The following is a 20547-nucleotide window of genomic DNA, read 5'->3' as shown; positions in this document are numbered from 1 at the left end:
ATGTGGGATTGCTTGAGCTCAAGAGTTTCAGACCAGTCTGGGCAACATAGTGGGAACCCGTCTCTACAAAAAAAAAAAAAAAAAATTAGCCGAGCCTAGTGGTACATGCCAGTAGTCCCAGCTACTTGGGAGGCTGAGGTGGGAGGATTGCTTGAGGCTGCAATGAGCTGAGATTGTGCCAGTATACTCCAGCTGGGGCAACAGAATGAGACCCTGTCTCAAAAAAAAAAAAAAAAAAAAAAGAATGTAATTTCATGTGTTTGTGAATTTTCCTGTTTTCTTATATTATTAATTTCTAGTTTAATTTCATTTTTATCAGAAAAAATATTTTGCATGATTTTAAGCTTTTAAAATGTATTAACATTTGTTTTGTGGCCTAACATGTTGTCTGTCCTGGAGAAATTTTCATGTGCATTTCAAAAAATGTGTGTTTTATTGTTGTGGGATGGAGTATCCTTTATATATCTGTTTGTTCCAGTTGGCTTATATTGTTGTTCAAGTACACAAATTCCTTACTGATCTTCTGTCTGGTTGTTTCATCCATTATTGTATCTATTATAGTATAACTATCTGTTTCTTCCTTCGGTTTTATCAGTGTTTGCTTCACCAGTGAGGCACGGTGGCTCACGCCTGTAATCCCAACACTTTGGGAGGCCGAGGTGGGCGCATCACTTTAGGTCAGGAGCTCGAGGCCAGCTTGGTCAACATGGTGAAACCCCGTCTCTACTAAAAATACAAAAATTAGCCAGGTGCGATGGCGGTTGCTTATAATCCCAGCTACTCGGGAGGCTGAGGCAGGAGAATCGATTAAACCCAGGAGGCGGAGGTTGCAGTGAGCCCAGATTGCATCACTGCACTCCAGCCTGGGTGACAGAGCGAGACTCCATCTCAAAACAAACAAACAAACAAAGACATACCTTTGCTTCATGTATTCTGGGGATTTCATGTTTGTTGCTTGTATGTTTGTAATTGCTGTGTATTCTACGTGAATTGCCCTTTTTAATATATATTATCCATTTTGTTTGATATTCCCATTTTGTTCTTTTTCTTTCTTTTTTGGGAGCGGGTACAGGGTCTTGCTCTGTTGCCTAGCCTGGAGTGCTGTGGCACTATCATAGCTTACTGCAAGCCTTGACCTCCCAGGCTGAAGCCATCCTCCAGCCTCAACTTCCCCCCAACCACCTTAGCTGGGGACTACAGGCATGCACCACCATTCCTGGCGATTTTAAATAATTTTTTTTTTGAAGGGGTAGAGACAACTTCTCACAATGTTGCCCAGGCTGGTCTCGAACTCTTGGTTTCAAGCAATCTGCTTGCCTTGGCCTCTCACAGTGCTGGAATTACAGGCATGAGCCATGGCACCTGGCCTCCCCCATGCCTTTTATTCCCTTATTTGGGTTTTGCTATCAGTGCCTCTTTTCCTAGCCTTATCTCCTATTTTTTCTTTTATATTTTGCAGCTGTTTTCCTCCCTGTGCTGTGCTCTGGATGATTTCTTCAGATCTGTTTTCTAGTTTGCTACTAGTATGTTGATGGTTATTTTCTCTTAGCAAGTAAAAACTAATAATCCATTTTTTGGCAGTGTTGTTGTTGAGCAAATGGCTGTCATTCTGATTCTTGTTTCTTTTGAGATAATCTGTGACTGGTATATGGATTCTAATTTTTCCTATTTTTTTGAATATTTAAATTATTCATATTTAAAAATTACTTTTTGGAGTGTAATATAATCCTAGATCTTACAGAAGAGAACCCACTTATTTGCCTTGACTGCTGCCTGGCTCTCATATTGGTTTCCTAGTGTGGTTTATGATTTTCAACTGTGAAGTTCTGGGTGGCAGTTGTTTCTTTGGGATTCCCTTATGTGCCCTGGGTTATAGAGGTGTTCTTATGGGGCATTTTTTTTTTCCTCTTCTTAGAGCTTGCGTGGTGCTGGTTCAAGATTAGTTTTAAAATTAACTTTTAGAAACCTTTGTGAGCAGTATAAACTTGAACTCTTAATTAGCAAAAGCTTGTGGTTCTGGATAACTTTATTTTACCACAATGGGAGACTCTCTAGTGTATTCCTACAGTGTCATATGCCAGTAGACCTCATGAAGGGATCTCATTCCAAGCTCCCAGCTCCTAAGTAATGTCCCTTTGCCTGCTGATAAAATTCCAACTACCACATACAGTCAATTCTTGTTATTCATGGTAGTTATGCTCTGTAAAGTCAATGTAAACATTTAGTTAGTGAATACTGAACCATTTCTCCTAGAGGAAATACAGGGTTAGGTACCTGTGAGCCTCTCCACATTTTCAGCAGCCATCAATACATAAACTTGTTTTACCTGGTTTCTGTTTAAAGACCCCATATTTTATCATATATATAGTTGATTCATTAACATTGAATTCATGGCTAACAGCACTATAATCTGTGGCTGAACGAAGCTTATCTAGCACCTACTTGTTTTCTCTGTAAGGATGTCTCAGCCTTCTTTCCTTTAGGACCACCAGATAGTACTTCAGCACTATGCTAAGAGGGGCCATGTTAAACAGCTAACCCATCAACAAGAAGTAGAAAAATGTGACAAACGTGGCACTAAATAGACCAGGAAAAGGACAATTGTTTTATAGTATGAGAGCTGAAACAAGAAGGCAGTATCCCCCTTTTCAAGCTCAGAATGTATATATTGGTGACTCACATTTTTCATAGCTATTTGCATGTCCATGAATGAGTGGGCAAAATGTCGTAAGTGTTGATTTTGGTGTTGCAAGTACATTTTATTGACTAGGCAAATTTGCAAATATAGAATCCGTAAATAATGAGAACTGAGTATATCTAGTTCTAATCTCTCTACTGCCTCAGCTGCTGCTCTCTGTTATGGCTTTGAATTTGTTCTTCATTTCTAGTACTTGGGAGCTTCTTTTTCTTGCTTTCTCAGTTTGCTATGTATTTTAAAAATACACACGTTTGTTGCCCTTTTACCCAGTATTTTTATGTATTTGGATTAGGAGGAAGATATTTTGGTTAAATCAATCTGATTTATAGAGTAGCTACTTCATTTACTCATTTTAAAAAGGAAAAACATATACTCAAGAGTGTTAAAGAGAAGAGACCTTGAGGATTATCTTGTTTATTGGTTCTTAACATGGGTTTCTTAGGGCATCTGGCACTGTAGAGATTGTACAGAAGTTTATGTTACATATATCTTTCTGGGAAGAAAGTATTTTTTATATTCTCAAAGGGGTCTATAACCCTTTAAAAATGCAAGAACCAGGCTGGGCGCAGTGGCTCACACTTGTAATCCCAACACTTTGGGAGGCCAAGACAGGAAGATTGCTTGAGCACAGGAGTTTGAGATCGGCCTCCTCAATATAGTGTGACCCTGTCTCTACAAGAAAAAAATAAAAAAATAAATAGCCAGGTGTCATGGCGCACAGCTGTAGTCCCAGCCACTCAGGAGGCTGACGTGGGAGGATCACTTGAGCCCAGGAGGTTGAGGCTGCAGTGAGCTGAGATCATGCCACTGCACTCCAGCCTGGGCATCCGAGCTAGACCCTGTCTCAAAAAACAAAAAAACAAATGCGAGAACCACTGTCCTAGTCTAGTTTCACTTCAAATTTATAGGCTAACTGCGTATATCCTCATTAGTTCATATCAGTCTAGTTAATAGCAACGTTAGCCAAATTTTAAAATAAAAATAACTACATTTAGAAAGTGATTTATTTTTCTTTTCTCTTTTCTTTTCTTTTCTTTTCTTTTCGTGAGATGGGGTCTGACTCTGTCACCCAGGCTGCAGTGCAGTGGCACAGTCTCAGCTCACTGCAACCTCTGACTCCTGAGCTCAAGTGATCCTCCCATCTTAGCCTCCTGAGTAGCTAGAACCACAGGCACACACCACCACGCCTGCCTGATTTTTTGTATTTTTGGTAGAGATGGGGTTTCACCATGTTGGCCAGGCTGGTCTCGAACTCCTGAGCTCAAGTGATCTGCCTGCCTCAGCCTCCCAAAGTGCTGGGATTACAGGCGTTAGCCACTGCCGCACCCAGCCAATTTATTTTTTGTGAAAGAACTTCACCATGATATCTTATTTTAATCCCCCCACAAGCCAATGAGGTATATAATATTATGTTTCTTTCACAACTGTAGGAACTAAAGGGAAGCCACAGTAACTGGTAAGTAGTAGCATTTTTTTGTTTTTGATTAATTGAGGCCCAGGGAGGCAAGTTAACTTGCCCAAACTCATGAAACTGATTTGTTCCAGAGGCAAGACTAAAACTCCTGTCTTAGTGATATTTCCACTACCTCATTTTGCTTTGGAAAAGCACATAACCTTACCAGGTGGTAATGTGATGATTCATTGAAACTAATAAATTCATAAGTATAAAGGGATGCATGTGTTAAGAGAACATTTTTTATTTCAAACTGAAAGTAGTCAAAACCACAAAGCCTAGGAATCCCTCGGGCATTTTTATTGTGTAATCTGCTTTAGAAGTAGAGTTGCATCCATGAAGTTTTGAGTCATATTGAAACTTAGCTACCTAAGTTTCTTCCCAGTTAAAAACTAGGTGCAAATGGAGTTATACACAATACAGGTAAATATATATACCTGTACTTGTAGATAACATTTTATACATGTTTTCCTGTTCTATACATGTTGCATTGTAGTTTGTCTCCTCTATAAGTGGAAACTAATTAGGACTTGGGCTTCATTATTTCCTTTTCTTGATACACCCTTTTTCCACTCCCTGGGTTGATCAGTACCTTTGGCACTAATATCTCAGAACAATTTTCTATAGGTTATCCTTATGCAGCTTTTATGGCATAATGGATTACTGGCACAATTCACATGGAGTTTCGTATATCCATTCGCTATAAATTCCTTTTTTTTTTTTTTTTTGACATAGGGTCTCGCTCTGTCACCCAGGCTGAAGTGCAATGGCATGTGATCTCACCTCACTGCAACCTCTGCCTCCCGGGCTCAAGCAATTCTCCTGCCTCAGCCTCCTGAGTAGCTGGGACTACAGGTGCACACCACCATGCTCGGCTATTATTATTATTATTATTATTATTTTTGGTAGAGACAGGGTCTCACAATGTTGCCTAGGCTGCTCTTGAACTCCTGAGCTTCAGGCAATCCGCATGCCTCAGCTTCCCAAAGTGCTGGGATTACAGGCGTGAGCCACCACATCTGACCCACTCTATAAATTCCTAATGTAATACAGCTATAGTAATGAAACTGTAAGCTGTGCTAAATTTTTGCAACATTTATTTAATATTCCTGGGACCACTGAAATGGTAGTAAACTGCTTATATATTAAAGTGGATTTGGGGGCTGGGTGCAGTGGCTCATACCTGTAATCCCATCACTTTGGGTGGCCAAAGTGGGAGGATCACTTGAAGCCAGGACTTCAAGACCAACCTGGGAAACAAAGCAAGGGTCTGTCTCTACAAAAAATTTTAGAAATTAGCTGGGTGGAGTGGTGTGTGTTTGTAGTCTTAGCTATGTGGGAGGCTGAGGTGGGAGGATCACTTGAGCCCGGGAGGTCAAGGCTGCAGTGAGCTGCGATCACGCCACTGCACTCCAGCCTGGGTGACACAATGAGACCCTGTTTCAAAAAAAGAAGATGAATTTGGGGAAAAAGTAGATTTAATTTTTCGGACAGCTTCCATCTATTAAATTAGACCTTTAGAAATTAAAAAGTTGATTTACTCTTTTAAAGTCATACATTCATTTGGCTAACATTGAGGACCTACTTTATACTGGACATTATTTTAGATTTTGAGATTATGGATAAGAAAAGCTTTTCTTTTCTCTGAAGCAGCTCATGTATTTTCCTTCTCCTTCATTCTTGCTCCCCTTCTTTGTATCTCCCAACTTCCCATTCCAGTTAGTTACTGATTCCTCCCCAATCTTTCGATAAAGTTTGTTATAATCTAATGCCTAGAATCTTTTTCTAACATTTGCTCCAGTAATGAGTAGTAGTCAGCTCCAGTAATGAAGAGCTCATTATCTTTACCTGGCTTCCCCCTAAAAGCAGAGAGAGCTTGATGCAGAGGCTTGGGAGCAGAGGTAGTTTAAGTGGAAGCAAGAGTGAGGGACAAAGGAAATGATCAATGCAGGGAGTGGAAAAGAAGTGAAATGGGAAAGGAGGAAAAGCCAATATTTGGATGCATTATTGAGTTGGCCAATGCTCAGACAACTAGTTTAATCATGCTGTAGCCTCTGAAGAGCCTTATGAAATATGACTGAGAACTATCCAGCTGGGGACTGAAGAGTGGAAGAATTTATTCAGCAGCTCCCTCACCACTGTATGTTTTAATTGGTTCTTTCAAAATTATTTCCATTGTTTTATTGATATTTTCTCTTTGGTGAGACATTGTTCTCAGTCCTTCCTTAGTTCTTAGGCATGGTGTCCCGTTGAGCATGGACTATTGTTTCCTGTGTCTTAGTCTGTCTCATAATTTTTTGTTGAAAAGTGAACATATAAAATCATGTGGCAACTCTGGAAATTAGATTTTTCCCTTCCCCAGGGTGGTTGTTTGTTATTGTATGCTTATTTATTGACTTTTTGGACTAATTCTATAAAGTGTGTATTTTTGTTGTTGTATGCTTATTTATTGACTTTTTGGACTAATTCTATAAAGTGTGTATTCTTTGTTGTTAGAAGCCACTGAAGCCTCTGGTAGGTTTGCTTAGTGGGCAGCTAATGATTGAACAATGATTTAATTTAAATACTTTGAACCAATAGCCTTCCAGCTTTTGCTGCTGGTCATTGTGTGAATTGGGATATGCTTTCAACAACATTCACCTAGGCAGATGACCATTATGCCTTATCTTTCTCTTCCTGCTTGTGCAGAACCTCAAGGCTAAGCAAGAGGTGAGAGATTAGGAACTTCTTAAGTCTTTCATGGGCCTATGAATAGCCTGGAACATGCACATATTCTTTTTTATGACCCATGTCTTTCTAGATTTTACATTGCAACTTTTCAAAGCCCCCATGGGCATGCCATTGTCCATTAAAAATTATTATGATTATTATTTTGAGATGGGGTCTCTCTCTGTTACTCAGGCTTCAGTGCAGTGGTATGATCTCTGCTCACTACAGTCTCGACCTCTTGCCACTTCAGCCTCCTGAGTAGCTTTGACCACAGGCATACACTACGTCACCCGGCTATTTTTTATTTTTATTTTTTCTAGAGATGGGGGTCTCACTATGTTACTCAGGCTAGTCTCGAACTCTTGGGCTCAAGCCATCCTCCAGCCTCAGCCTCCCAAAATGCTGGGATTATAGGAATGAGCCACCAAGCCTGGCGTGTCTTGATTTTATTTAATTATTATTTTTTTTTTTTACCAAGTGTTTTGGTCAGCCTCTTGTTAATTTCAGCTTGTCACACTGCTTCAGGTCACCATAATCTTAAACTATTTCAGATGATTGTTTTTGGCAAATTCCCCAATAGCAGTGTTGTTTTCACAGAATGAACTTAAAGTCAGAACAAACTAAGACAAATTTTGAGTATAGAGCTTATAGGACATATTAAACCGGATGGCAATTTTCTGGGGGTAGGGCCTTGTGAAACTTCAACCACATTCTGCCTTCTCTAGTGGCTGCTAAGCTGTTGATTTTCACAGCTGTTGTAGCTGTATGACTGTGGGTTTTCAGTGTTACTGCAGAGATGGAGATGGTGCTTTGATTAGGATACCTTAATATACCAAAAAGGTCACTGTTCTTATAGAGATTCAGTCTTTTTAAAATTAAATAAACAGTATTCAGATTGCTAAGCCCTTTGTTAATTTAAAGAATATTTGCAATACATTTATCTGGCAAAAGACTCGTTTCCAGAATACATAAAGAAATCTTATAGTTTAGTCATAAGACAACTCAATTATAAAATGGGCAAGAGATTTGAACAGACCCTTCTTGAAAAAAAGATACGCAAATAATAAATATATAAGACATTTATATCATTAATCACCAGAAAAATGCAAATTAAAACTAGTGAGATACTATTACACACCCATTAGAATGACTAAAATGAAAATAAATAAATAAATAACCAGGTGTTGGCAAGTATGTGGATCATCTGAAATTATCCTACAGAATGCAAAATGGTATAATCATGTTTGAAAAAAAATGGTCATTTATTTTATAAAAGATTGATAAACATTTTTATTTGATACATATTTGTATGTATTTATGGGATACAGTGTGATATTTCAATATGTGTATATAATGTGTAATGATCAAATCAGAGTAATTAGCATGACCTAAAATATTTATCATTTCTTTGTCTGGGCAACATTCAAAATCCTGTTTTCTAACTATTTGAATGTATACAATAAAATATTGTTAACTATAGTCACACTGCGTTGCAATAGAAAGTGGAACTTTTTCTTCTATCTAGCCATAATTTTGTATACATTAACCAACTCTTCTTTGTTTCTTTGAGACAGGCCTAACCAACTCCTCTTTATCCCCTGCTCCTCCCTACCCTTCCAAGCCTCTAGTAACCACTACTCTATTCTCTACTTCTATGAGATCAACTTTTTTAGCTCTCACATACGAGTAAGAGCATGTGGTATTTATCTTTCTTGTCCCTGGCTTATTTTAGTTAACATAATGTCTTCAAGGCTCATCCGTGTTGCCATGAATGCCAGGATTCATGCTTTTTAATTGCTGAATAGTATTTCACTGTGTATATATATTACATTTTCTTTCTTTCTTTTTTTTTTTGAGATGAAGTTTTGCTTTTGTTGTTCAGGCTGGAGTGCAATGGCGTGATCTCGGCTCACTGCAACCTCCGCCTCCTGGGTTCAAGCGATCCTCCTGCCTCAGCCTCTCAAGTAGCTGGGATTACAGGCATGCACCACCACACCTGGCTAATTTTGTGTTTTTTTAGTAGAGATGGAGTTTTACCATGTTGGTCAGGCTGGTCTCAAACTCCTGACCTTAAGTGATCCACCCGTCTTGGCCTCCGAACGTGCTGGGATTACAGGCGTGAGCCACTGTGCCTGGCCCATTTTCTTTACTCATTTATATATTGATGAACACTTAGGTCGATTCCATATTTTGGCATTGTGAATAGGTGCTGCAATAAAAATGATGCAGATATCTCTTTGATATACTGCTTTTGGGGTCTTTTGTGATTCCAGATAAATTGTAGCATTTGTGTTGATATTTCTGTGAAGAATGCCCTTTGCAATCCCTTGTTAGGGATTGCACTGAAGTATAGATTGTTTTGGGTAGTGTGTTCATTTTAACAATATTAACTTCTAAAATTATTGAACATCGGATGTCTTTTCCTTATTTTTGTGCATCCTATTCACTTTCCTTCTTCAGTGTTTTATAGTTTTCCATGTGTAGATCTTTTACTTCCTTGGTCAAATTTATTCCTAGGTATTTTATTTTTTTGTAGCTATTGCAAATGTGATTGCTTTCTTTTTTAAAATTTTTATATTTTTAAGATACAGGGTCTCACTCTCACCTAGACAGGAGTGCAATAGCATGATCACAGCTCAATGTAGCCTTGAACTCCTGGGCTCAATCAGTCCTCTCGCCTCAGCCTCTCAAGTAGCTAGGACTACAGGCTTGCACCACCACACATAGCTAATTTAAAGAAAATTTTTTTGTGTGGAGACAGGGTTTCACTATATTGCCCAGGCTGATCTCAAACTCCTGACCTCAAGCAATCCTCCTGCCTTGGCCTCCCAAAGCTCTGAGATTAAAGGCATGAGCCACTGCAACCCGTCGTGATTGCTTTTTAAATTTCTTTTTTTTCTGTTTTCTTTTTTTTTTTGAGATAGAGTCTCTTTCTGTTGCCCAGGCTGGAGTGCAGTGGCAGGATCTCGGCTCACTGAAATCTCTGCCTCTCGGGTTCAAGTGGTTCTCCTGCTTCAGCCTCCCAAGTAGCTGGGACTACAGGTGCAAGCCACCATGCCTGGCTAATTTTAGTATTTTTAGTAGAGATGGGGTTTCACCATGTTGGCCAGTCTGGTTTCGAACTCCTGACCTCAAGTAATCTGCCCGCGTTGGCCTCCCAAAGTGCTTAATTATAGGCATGAGCTACCGCGCCTGGCTCTTGATTTATTTTTAGCTAAATGTGGCACTCGGGTTATGTATACTTACCAATTTACCATGTAACCCATGCATTGGAGAAATGAAAACATACGCCCTGAAGAGGCTTGTGCATGAATTTTCTTTGAAACTTTATTCACAATGGTGAAAAACTGAAATAAACACTGATGTCCATGAAGAAATGATAAATAAACACATTGTGGTATATTTACATAATGGAATGTTACTTAGCAACAAAAACAAAAATTACTGATACAAGCGATAACGTGGATGAATTTTAAAACATTGTGCAGACCTAAATGAGTCCGATACAAAGGAGTCTATTTTATATGATTCTATTTTCATGAAACTCTCGAAAAGTATTGTGATGAAAAACAGGTGTCTACACTAATTAATCAATCTTGTTCATATTCTATCTCATTCCCTTAAAGTTCAAAGTGCCTAAAAAGCACTATCCAACTACATTCTATAATGTGTAAGGGAAAGGTGAAGTAAAGACATTGTGGAAGACACATACATAAATAAGGTGATGGAGAGAGGACTCTGAAAGCTGGACTGAAAAATATTGACATAGTGGCAGAGTGGACGGGGATGGGGAAGATAAAATGATGAGTTCACATTGTTTGGAGTGATGTAGTGAATTTAAAATGATGAAGAATTAAATGTGTCCCACACGACAAGCATTTCTAGGTTATCTATGGATTCTTTGTAGTCTAGAAGTCATCCACTTCACTTATTTATCTAAAATATATGAGTCTTTTCCAGGACTTTTCTCAGCACAAGGGACAAATGTATGGGAACTTGGACCTTGTTTCAAGAAGAGCTGTGAATTTATGCTTGTTCTTTTTTTTTTTTTTTTTTTTTTGAGATGGAGTCTCGCTCTGGCACCCAGGCTGGAGTTCAGTGGCATGATCTCGGCTCGCTGCAACCTCCACCTCCCAGGTTCAAGTGATTCTCCTGTCTCAACCCCCCGAGTAGCTGGGACTACAGAAGCCCACCACCACAGCTGGCTAATTTTTGTATTTTTAGTAAAGATGGGATTTCACCAAGTTGGCCAAGCTGGTCTCGAACTCCTGACCTCAGGTGATCTGCCCGCCTCAGTGTCCCAAAGTACTGGGATTACAGGCGTGAGCCACCACACCCGGCTGCTTGTTCATATTTTTGAATGGAATTTGTGTGCATTGTTTCATTTTTTGTTCATTTGATTCTAAGGTGAGGACAGTATTTCCTACTTTTATGTAGTTGGGAGCAGTAAATGGAAATGTTTGTGGAAAGTTCCTCATAAAATTTCAAGGCCTTTTGTAGATATAGTGTTTTAAAGGCCCAGAGTCTGGAGAAAAGAAGAGATAGGTACAAATAATGAAAAGGGAGACTAGATGCAACTTCTTCCTTATTCCATGCCTTTATTTTCAAAATACTATAAATGTTGAATATTATAGTATTTGTGGTTTCTGAAATTTTGAGATAATTTTAAGAAGAGGAATAATTAATAACTGTTCCTTCCTTGGCTCAAATAATATTTAGGAAATACTAGTAGGTGTGGAAGAGCAACACAATAAATGTTTTTATTTAATTTCCCTGAGCATAACAGAGAGCAGATGGGGAATTCTGGGCCTGCCCTTTTTTACTGTTAGCCAAGGAGAGCAGAAAAAATAAATTGTTTTCCAGACATGGAGCCAGTTTTGTGTTCTCGTTGCTGATGTACTGTGAAAGGATTTGAAGGGTGTGCATGCACTTGTCACATTCATGTGGCTTAGATTTGTAGTGGAAAATGTTATTCTAGATTGTCAAAATTGTGAGAAGCCATGGTAACCTGGTCTGTGTAAAAATGTCATTATTATTGTTATTATTACTATTTTCAGTGATTCATTCAAAGAGTTAAGACTTAAAATTCTGATAATAAGTATTTCTGAAAATGAGACAAAGACAAAATGCTAATAAAATTTTTGGCTTATAATTTGTTTTAGCCAAATGCTTGAACTTGTTTTATTGTGTTTTTGCTTAACGATGACAGCTTTTCATTAAAAGGACTCAGTGTGGTTGCTTGCCTTGTCTCCATTTTCCTTGGTCTGAGAGCAAATACTCAGGCTCAGTAAGTCCATGCATATGATAGGTTTGAAAATGCAGGATGGAGGAGGGTGATGAAACTAGGGAGAGAAAGAAGAAATCGGAAAAGAGAGCCAAAAATAACCAACAAGCTTAAGCTTTCCTAGAACATGGTCTAACAGGTTAGCTTAGTTGGTAAGATCAGTGTACCTCAAAGTTAAGGAGTATATGAATGCCCTGGGGCTTGTATAAAAATATAATTTCTGATTTGTTAAGTCCAGGGTAGGGCTTGGCAATGTGCATTTCCTTCCACCTCCCAGGCGATGATGATGCTGCTGGCCTTAGAACCACTCTTGGAGTGCAACAAGGGTCAAAAGTTGGGTTGGACCTCTTGGTGGGGACATATTTAAAAAATCTCAATAAAGATAACTTCTCAAAAGTATAGCTAAACATGATTTAATTTTATACCAACTTATACACTAAAATATATTCTAAAATTCAAAATCATTGATCAAAAATAAAAGCATTTGTTTGGCCATGTCACCCTGATTGTTTTCATTTGTTGCTTTCTTAGGTCAGGTCTCTTGATAAATATCTGTGAACAAGTTAAGACTCTTCATCTTCCAGATAGCATCCTAACCCAGGCTGTCATCTGGTTAACCTGTAAAATGTCCAGGTGGTACCTGTATCATCACGGATAGGGCTCTGGAGAAGCAGACAGACCACCTGGCTTCTATTTCCAGCTTTGCCACCAAGCTCTGGGACTTTGAACTCCACATGTATAAAATGGAAAGCATCTAGTGTATTGCCCATAATATAGGGGTTTAGGAAATGTGTAAGGAGACCCTCTTAAGAGAATATCTAAGTAGTTTCATGTCTTCCATGCTTTGAGTGGAACAGGTCAGAGAGGAGAGGTGTTGAGGATAAAAACATGTCCCATAACTTTTAAGGACTTTACTGAGATGCCCCATCCTTTCTTCTTGTGATTTTAGTTGTTCAAACTTTCTTCTACTGCATATCTAATCTTTTGTTTTATTTCATTAAATGCTAGTTGCAACCTGCTCAGAGCACTTACCTTTGGTTTTCTTTTATCTGCTCTTACAGAGATGAGGAAATAGATCAAAGCATAGCATTGTTGAACATTTCTCTTGTTACCCTTCCTTTGCAGATTATTCTTCTGCTGTTCAGAAATTTTCCCAGACGCTGCAGTCATTTCAGTTTGATTTCATTGGAGACACTCTGACTGATGATGAAATTAACATCGGTAAGTCTTCAGCTACATGTGGTCATATACCTGTTGAGGCAGCCCTGAGACCATGTAGTCTTTTTGATTTGTGGATACAGAGCACTTGGACATCTTCATCCACTGTGGTCCAATGCCAAGGCCCTGGGAGGTTGATTAGGAAGGATCAGGAAACTTTCCCTGCCAGTCCCATTTCCTCCTCACACGACAGCAATCAAAAGATACCCTTAAACTTCTACTGAGATTTTTGACTCAGACAGTCTGCAAGCGACCTTTTCTTTAAAGCATAGTTATTTTCCTAAAGGATATATTAAAAGGGGGACTTTTTTGGTTTATTTCCCAAAATGGTTGGAGTTAGATTCTTCTAAGGAATCAAATTTCCCTAGAAAGTGTTAAATTAGCATTTGTGTGTCTACAACTTATCAGGAACAGGTTGCTTAGCATCTCTCTTGGGAATTGGATTTAACAACTCACTCTATTAGTTGTATAATCTTGGAGAAGATATTTCTGTCTCTGAGTCTCATCTTGTCCTCTGTTAAAACGGGGTTAATATCTATCAAAGATGTTAAAAAGAGGAGGTTGAATAGTAGAAGTCAAAAGAAGTTTGCGTTTGTATTATTTGTTATGAAGGTAAAGAGGAGAGGTTAACAAACCCCTGGGCCTATTCCAGCTCACCACCTGCTTTTGTAAATAAAGTTTTATTGGAACATACCCATACTCATTTATTTAAGCGTTTTCTATGGGTATTTTTGTGGCACAAGAATAGCACTGAGTAGTTAGTGACCACCACTGGATGGTCCTCAAAGCCTAAAATCGTTATCTTCTGGCCATTTAAGAAAAAGTTTGCTGATTCCTGAGTTAAAGGGTTAGTGTAGAGCATTTGCTAGATGAGAACACTGAACCAAAGAGCTATTATGAATGATCTATTGTTACTGGAACAAGTTAGTAACACAGTTATATTTATTAGCCCTGGAACTAAAATGTGAAAATGTATTATTATTAATAAATGCCTATTATAGTCAATTTTAATAATATATAAAAGTATAAGTTACTTATGATAGGAAGATATTCCTGCACAGAAATAGTATGTTGGACATACTTTTATATTATCCTTTAAGTCTTTTTCTCTACATATATCTGTTTTCTTTGTATGCACTGTAGTTCATATTAAATATATAATATTATCTTTCTAACCGAATATTTTATTATAAGCATTTTCCCATGTAATTTAAGATTTTTCACAAGTTTTATGGGTGGTTTGTATGGCCTTGTTTTGTTCACTACTGTTTTCCCAGCACATAAAGGAGTGCCTGGCATACAGTAGATGTTCAATGAAATGTTGGTAAATGAATGAGTAATGGATACATTCAAATTTCATTATTATGAGAGCTATACTTCATTTAATACTTAGCTATTCTTGGAAATATAGCTTATTTCCATTTTTCACTATTATAAGTAATATTTCAATGAACATTTTTTAGATTTAGATTGGTGACCATTTTGGTTAAATGTGACTGTGTAACTAGTGAGTCAGATATTTGTATTTGTATTATTTTCTTATTCACTCCATTTTATTTTACTTCAGTAAATCTATCCAGGTCCAAGTGCATGACTATTTAAAAGTTAACATTATGGGCTCTGGAATCAAGTAACCCAAGTTTGAACTCTACCTCTGCATCTTAATAGCTCTGTAACCTTGGCAAGTAACTTCACCTCTCTAAGTGTTAAATTTTCTTATCTTGTAAAATGGGGATGAGATAATGCCAAGTGTGCATAGTGTCTAAATGAATGTTAGGTATTTCAACATTATAATTAATATAAGATATTTTTGTACTTCTTTTTAAAAATAACTGCTACTTGCCTATCAGTTGGAAGATTGGGAGATACATGGTACATGAAATTATATAAATGGCTCCTTTTTCTGGTATAAGGGTCTGATTTTGAACAGGTGCCTATTGATACCAAAGCCACCAACAGATCTGAGACTTTTCTCGTGTCTTCCTTTATGTTGAACTTTGAGCCTTAATTCTCTTAATCCCATGAACCTCACTGCAAATGTCAATGAGTGCTATGCAGGAAAAAGGGTGTGTGAGCCTGGGCAAAATGACTTATAAACAAAAGAAAAATGACTCCTTGGTGATGCCAGGTTCCTGTGGCGGTCTGTGGGGCTCCATCAGAGCTGCTGATTATGACATCTTTGCTGCTTTTTTAAAAAAAGAAAGAAAGACAGGGTCTTGCTCTGTTTACCCAGACTGGTCTTGAACTCCTGGGCTCAAGCTATCCTCCCACCACCTTGGTCTCCCAAAGCTCTGTGATTATAGGCATCAGCTACCACACCCAGTCTTTTGCTTCTTTTTTTTTTTTTTTTTTTTTTAAGATGGTGTCTTGCTCTGTTCCCCAGGCTGGAGATCAGTGGGCTCACTGCAACCTCTGCCTCCCGGGTTCAAGTGATTCTCCCGCCTGAGCCTCCCGAGTAGCTGGGATTACAGGCACCCGCCATGATGCCTGGCTAATTTTTGTATTTTTAATAGATACACGGTTTCACCATGTTGGCCAGGCTGGTCTCGAACACCTGACCTCAAGTGATCCAACCCATCTTGGCCTCCCAAAGTGTTGAGATTACAGGCATGAGCCATAGTGCCCGGCCTTTTTGCTTCTTAATGTATGATTTATAATAACTCTTTAACTCAGTGATCATTTGCCTGCCAATTTCAGAAGCTCCTACTTATCATTTGAACACTGCTTTTAAGGATGCTGACTTAATGAACTGACTTTCATTATTGAGGACCAAAGAGAGGTTTTGAAAATTCATTGGCCTGTCATGGTCATTGTCCTTGTTGAATCTCATTTTGAAAGCTGGGAATTGTGGTGGTAGTGAGAGGAAGAGCCAGTACTCCAACAGCTGAGGCTGAGGCTCTCTGGAGGCTTCGAGAAAAAAATACTGGGGACCCTACTGGGAGGCTATTGTTGGGAAAGAGCAGTTGCTTTGGAAGCTGAGAACGCAGAGTGTGCCATGCCCTCCTATTGCCAATACTGCTGGCCCTGAGTCAATACATCTTGTTTCACTGGAAAAAAAAAAATTGCTTAAAGCACACTTTGGATGGAATTGTGATACCCTTTTGGATTTCACATTATATGTGCAGAGGGCCTTCTCATTAAAAAATTTTCATTATTGGCTCCAAAAGGTCACTCAGTAGCATTGTAGGTACTCGTTATTTAGCAGAAATGACAGTGCTTCCTAGAGCTCATGGAGAAAGCCTGAGGATTCTGAAGAGTTCCTCCCCCTGATGATCAGCTCTAGGACTTACCCTGAATAGTTTATGTCTAACAGGGACAAGTGGGAGGCCATGTGTCATTGATCTGACCGTGACTTTTTTCACTGCTTTAGAGTTAGACATCTATGCCTTCTTGGCATTGCCTTGTCTTTACCTCTATGTCTCTGTAACCAAAGGAAATCCCAGGTGTCTAAGAAGTCTTGTGTCTGCTTAGATTTGAGTTTTATATGTTAGCTATGGGATCTTGGTAACATTAATTGAGCTTGTTGAGCATCTGTTTTCCACATCAGTATAGTGGGGGAGTATAATCCACCTCACAAGGTCATGAGGAGCAAATCAGATAATACTTATATCAGAGAGTGTCTGTAAATCATTTAGCTCAGTGTCTGGCATATAGTTGGTGCTCAATAATTCATTGTTATTGATTCTACTAGGAACACTATAGAAGGTAATTTGTGGAAAACAGTGTTGGTTTGAAATTATATTTCCCAAATTAACCAAAGGAAAATATAGGATTGTAAAATGTCCATGTTGGCAGGGACCTTAAATAGTATTTAGTTCATTATTTCTTGTATAACTTCATATCCGAGTCACCTGAGGATCTCGTTTATCCTGTCACAGGACCTACCTTATACCTAAAGAATCAGAATCTCTATAGCGGAGCCCAGGGCCTTGATTTTTACATAGTCTTTATAACATCAGCGAGCATTTTGTAACCCCAGGACAGATCTCAAGCTTTTCCAAACTGTGCTCCTTGGATCCTCAGTGTCTCCCGTCTTTCATGATCAAATGAAACAGCGGTTTATATTGGGCTTTCATGTAAGAATTTGCTTGAAAAATGGGATTTGTAGATTAAACGAGAGAAACAGACACTTTTAGAGTGCTCCCAAATAGCAGATGTCATTGTAAGCACTTTATATAGACTAATGAGAGAAAGAGAGACAGAATAGTAGCAAGTTTATCCCTCAATTCAACAGATGGAGAAACTGAGATCCAGAGGTAGGGATGTGATTGTGGAAGGTACCACACAGCTACATAGTACCAGATTTGCTATTAGAGCCTGAATCTCCTAAGGCCCAATTGATGCATTCAATAACATTTTATTGAGCATCTGCTATAAAGCTTGTCCTCATGGACTTCCCAATCATACAAATTTTGGCATAGGCAAATGACTTGCAATGTCACCATAGCACCATGAGCTAGAAAGAGGCCCGTTTGCCACATAGGCTTAAGAGAATATGCTTACTTTTTTTTTTTTTTTTTTTGTGATAGAGTCTCACTCTTGTCACCCAGGCTGGAGTGCAGTGGCGTGATCTCGACTCACTGCAACCTCCGCCTCCCGGGTTCAAGAGATTCTCCTGCCTCAGCCTCCCAAGTAGCTGGGATTACAGGCATGCGTAAATACATGCCCGGCTATTTTTTGTAGTTTTAGTAGAGACTGGGTTTCACCATGTTGGCCCGGCTGGTCTCGAACTCCTGACCTCAGGTAATCCGCCTACCCTGGCCTCCCAAAGTGCTGGGATTACAGGCGTGAACCACTGCACCAGGCCAGGTTACTCTTTTCTCAGGATCCCTTATATGTATTTTTGTTCATTAGTAAATAGGTAGCGTGTCCACTAAATTGACATAAACAAGGGATTCAGAGACATAGAACACATCTTCCTGCCTTCAAGGAGCTCATAGTCTATTAAAGGAGGTGGATAACTAAATAGACAATGGCAACACAATGTGATAAGGACTATGGTAGAGGTAAGCACATGGTAGCCCCTAATTCAGACTGGTGTGTATATGTATTGGGGGACAGGATGATGGGGAGAATAAACAAGGAAGCCTTCTCAGAGAAGTGATATCTGAGTCATTTCCAGGGTTAAGGTGAAACAAGGCAGGTGGCTAGGGCTCAGATTTAAGGAGGCACTTACTCTCAGGGTTGTGCAAGTACAGGCTGGCACTTGAGAGTGAATATACCTCCTTAAAGTTTACAGCTTGGGTACCTGGGAATTATTTGGTGAGGATCTTCAGAGGGCCTCGTATTTTAACTTCAAATTTCAATCTTGTCATCAGCAGAGCATGGCATCCATTAGGTGAACCCTGATAGCATAGTTCTTTTATTCTGTGCATCTACCTTGCTACATCTTTTCCAGAAAATGTCACCCATGGGGTTTTAGTGGGTTGTTTGTTTATGCCTGGGGGAATAAAAGTCATGTTCTTAAATCTCAGACTGTAAATCACATTTCCACCCCAGTTATGCTAACATATTTAAAGAAACACCTTTGTGGACCAAGAAGATTGATTTAAGGTCAGACTTCTAGATGGAAAGTTCCATCAGCCACCCATTACTGGTTTCTGAGAGATGAGGGTTCAACATTGTCAGTCCCCTGATCCTGATTTTTGTTTAATGTGAATATTATTCATTGCTAAACAACTCACAGCAGATCATAAACCTCTTGGTTGAGATAAAGAAGGGACTAAGAAATAGTCTCTTGAGGGCTTTTGTTGGTATTTTTTTCTACAAAACCAGTTGAAGTATCTTTTGAGAAGTGGTGGCAAATGTCAGTTGTTTTAGAGTCCTGGAGGTCAGGCATCTTAAAAGAGGAATGGCTAAAATGAAAAAAGAAGCACTAATGTAAAAGATTGTATTTAAGTAAAGAGCCAGGAGTTGAATTCTGAAGGTTCAGTGATTTTCATGAGATTGGTGGGGGGAAAATCTTTTGGTTATACATCTTGAAGCTCTTAAGCTTATATGTCAGTTGGTGACATTGTTCACAATATTGGTTATCTTTCATATAGGGGCATGCATGAACCAAATATTTTGCTAGACTTTCTTAGCACAGGCAATAGCTTTTCTGGGGAAAGTTCTAGCCCAATGCACCTTCTGCTGTGGTGATAAGCTCTTAGAGGTTTATATCAAGTTATTGGGCTTGAGTGCATAGGGCTTCTTCTGAGATCCTGAGGAAAAGAGAAAATACAAGGTAATCAGAAGTCTCTATTGGGATCTGGGCCGTCAGGTTTTAGTTCTCCATGACTCGAAGTCATATGAGAAGGTGATAATTGGGCTGGGTACGGTGCCTCATGCCTGTAATCTCAGCACTTTGGAAGGCAAATGTGAGTGACTCACTTGAGTCTAGGAGCTGATTCTAAATGCTTTCAGGGAAGCATCAGATTAAAACATAAAAACCTATGTGTAGATGAGAAAAGACTTAAAATGGCAGTGGCCAACTTATTACTGATCATTTTCAAAAGTGGAAGACTTGATGAAATTTTATTACCAGAAGAATAGTGCAACTGAAAAATACATGGGATTTATGTGGCATATAAAACAAAAGAAATATCAATCCATAAAAAGATTTTACAAAAAATCTATAATCATAATAACACTATTTTCAAGGAAGAGTGAATATTATATTTATAAAAATTGGTAAACAACCTTTATGAAGAAAAAAGTCTTCAGACATAACATAATAATTCTGACATAATATACCATGAACATAGCAAGCTTATAGTTAGAATATACCAAGAATATATCAATAATATCAAGTAAAGCTGGGCTCAGCGATGCATACCTGTAATCCCAGGTACTCAGGAGGCTGAGGTGGGAGGATTGATTGAACAACCCCCAGCCACCCAAAAGAATATCAAGTAAAGAGATTGAGAAATCTTAATAAAACATACTATGGAAAGCAAGAACATTGATCGTTCTCTAAGAACTTCCTGTATAGCATTCAATTTCTGAAATATGTACATTGGTAACGTTTAGCCCATTTAAGCTAGGGAAGTCTGAACATCTCTTTTGATTTCATGGTGCTTCCTATGCAACTCAGACGATAAAACAAAAAGCACCAAAACTATGCACTGGACAATTAAGGAAGTTATTGCCATAGGGAGAACCTTTATTAATGAGGAACATCTCAAAGAAATGGAAGAAAATTGG

General features: G+C 38.7%; 1 protein-coding gene across 6 annotated transcripts in view; it reads left to right on the top strand.

Annotated features, from left to right (window-relative positions):
- The window catches only part of OPHN1 (oligophrenin 1), a 387278-nt gene that overhangs the window by 117716 nt on the left and 249015 nt on the right, over window positions 1–20547 (top strand). For all 6 annotated transcript variants that reach the window (XM_054676181.2, XM_009439212.5, XM_009439209.5 and 3 more), the window contains 1 exon segment: window positions 13270–13365. In XM_054676181.2, coding sequence (XP_054532156.1) covers window positions 13270–13365 — 96 coding nt within the window.

The sequence above is a fragment of the Pan troglodytes genome, chromosome X, assembly GCF_028858775.2.
Source record: "Pan troglodytes isolate AG18354 chromosome X, NHGRI_mPanTro3-v2.0_pri, whole genome shotgun sequence".
NCBI classification, from domain to species: Eukaryota; Metazoa; Chordata; class Mammalia; order Primates; family Hominidae; genus Pan; species Pan troglodytes.
This window is presented reverse-complemented; position numbering and strand designations above follow the sequence as displayed.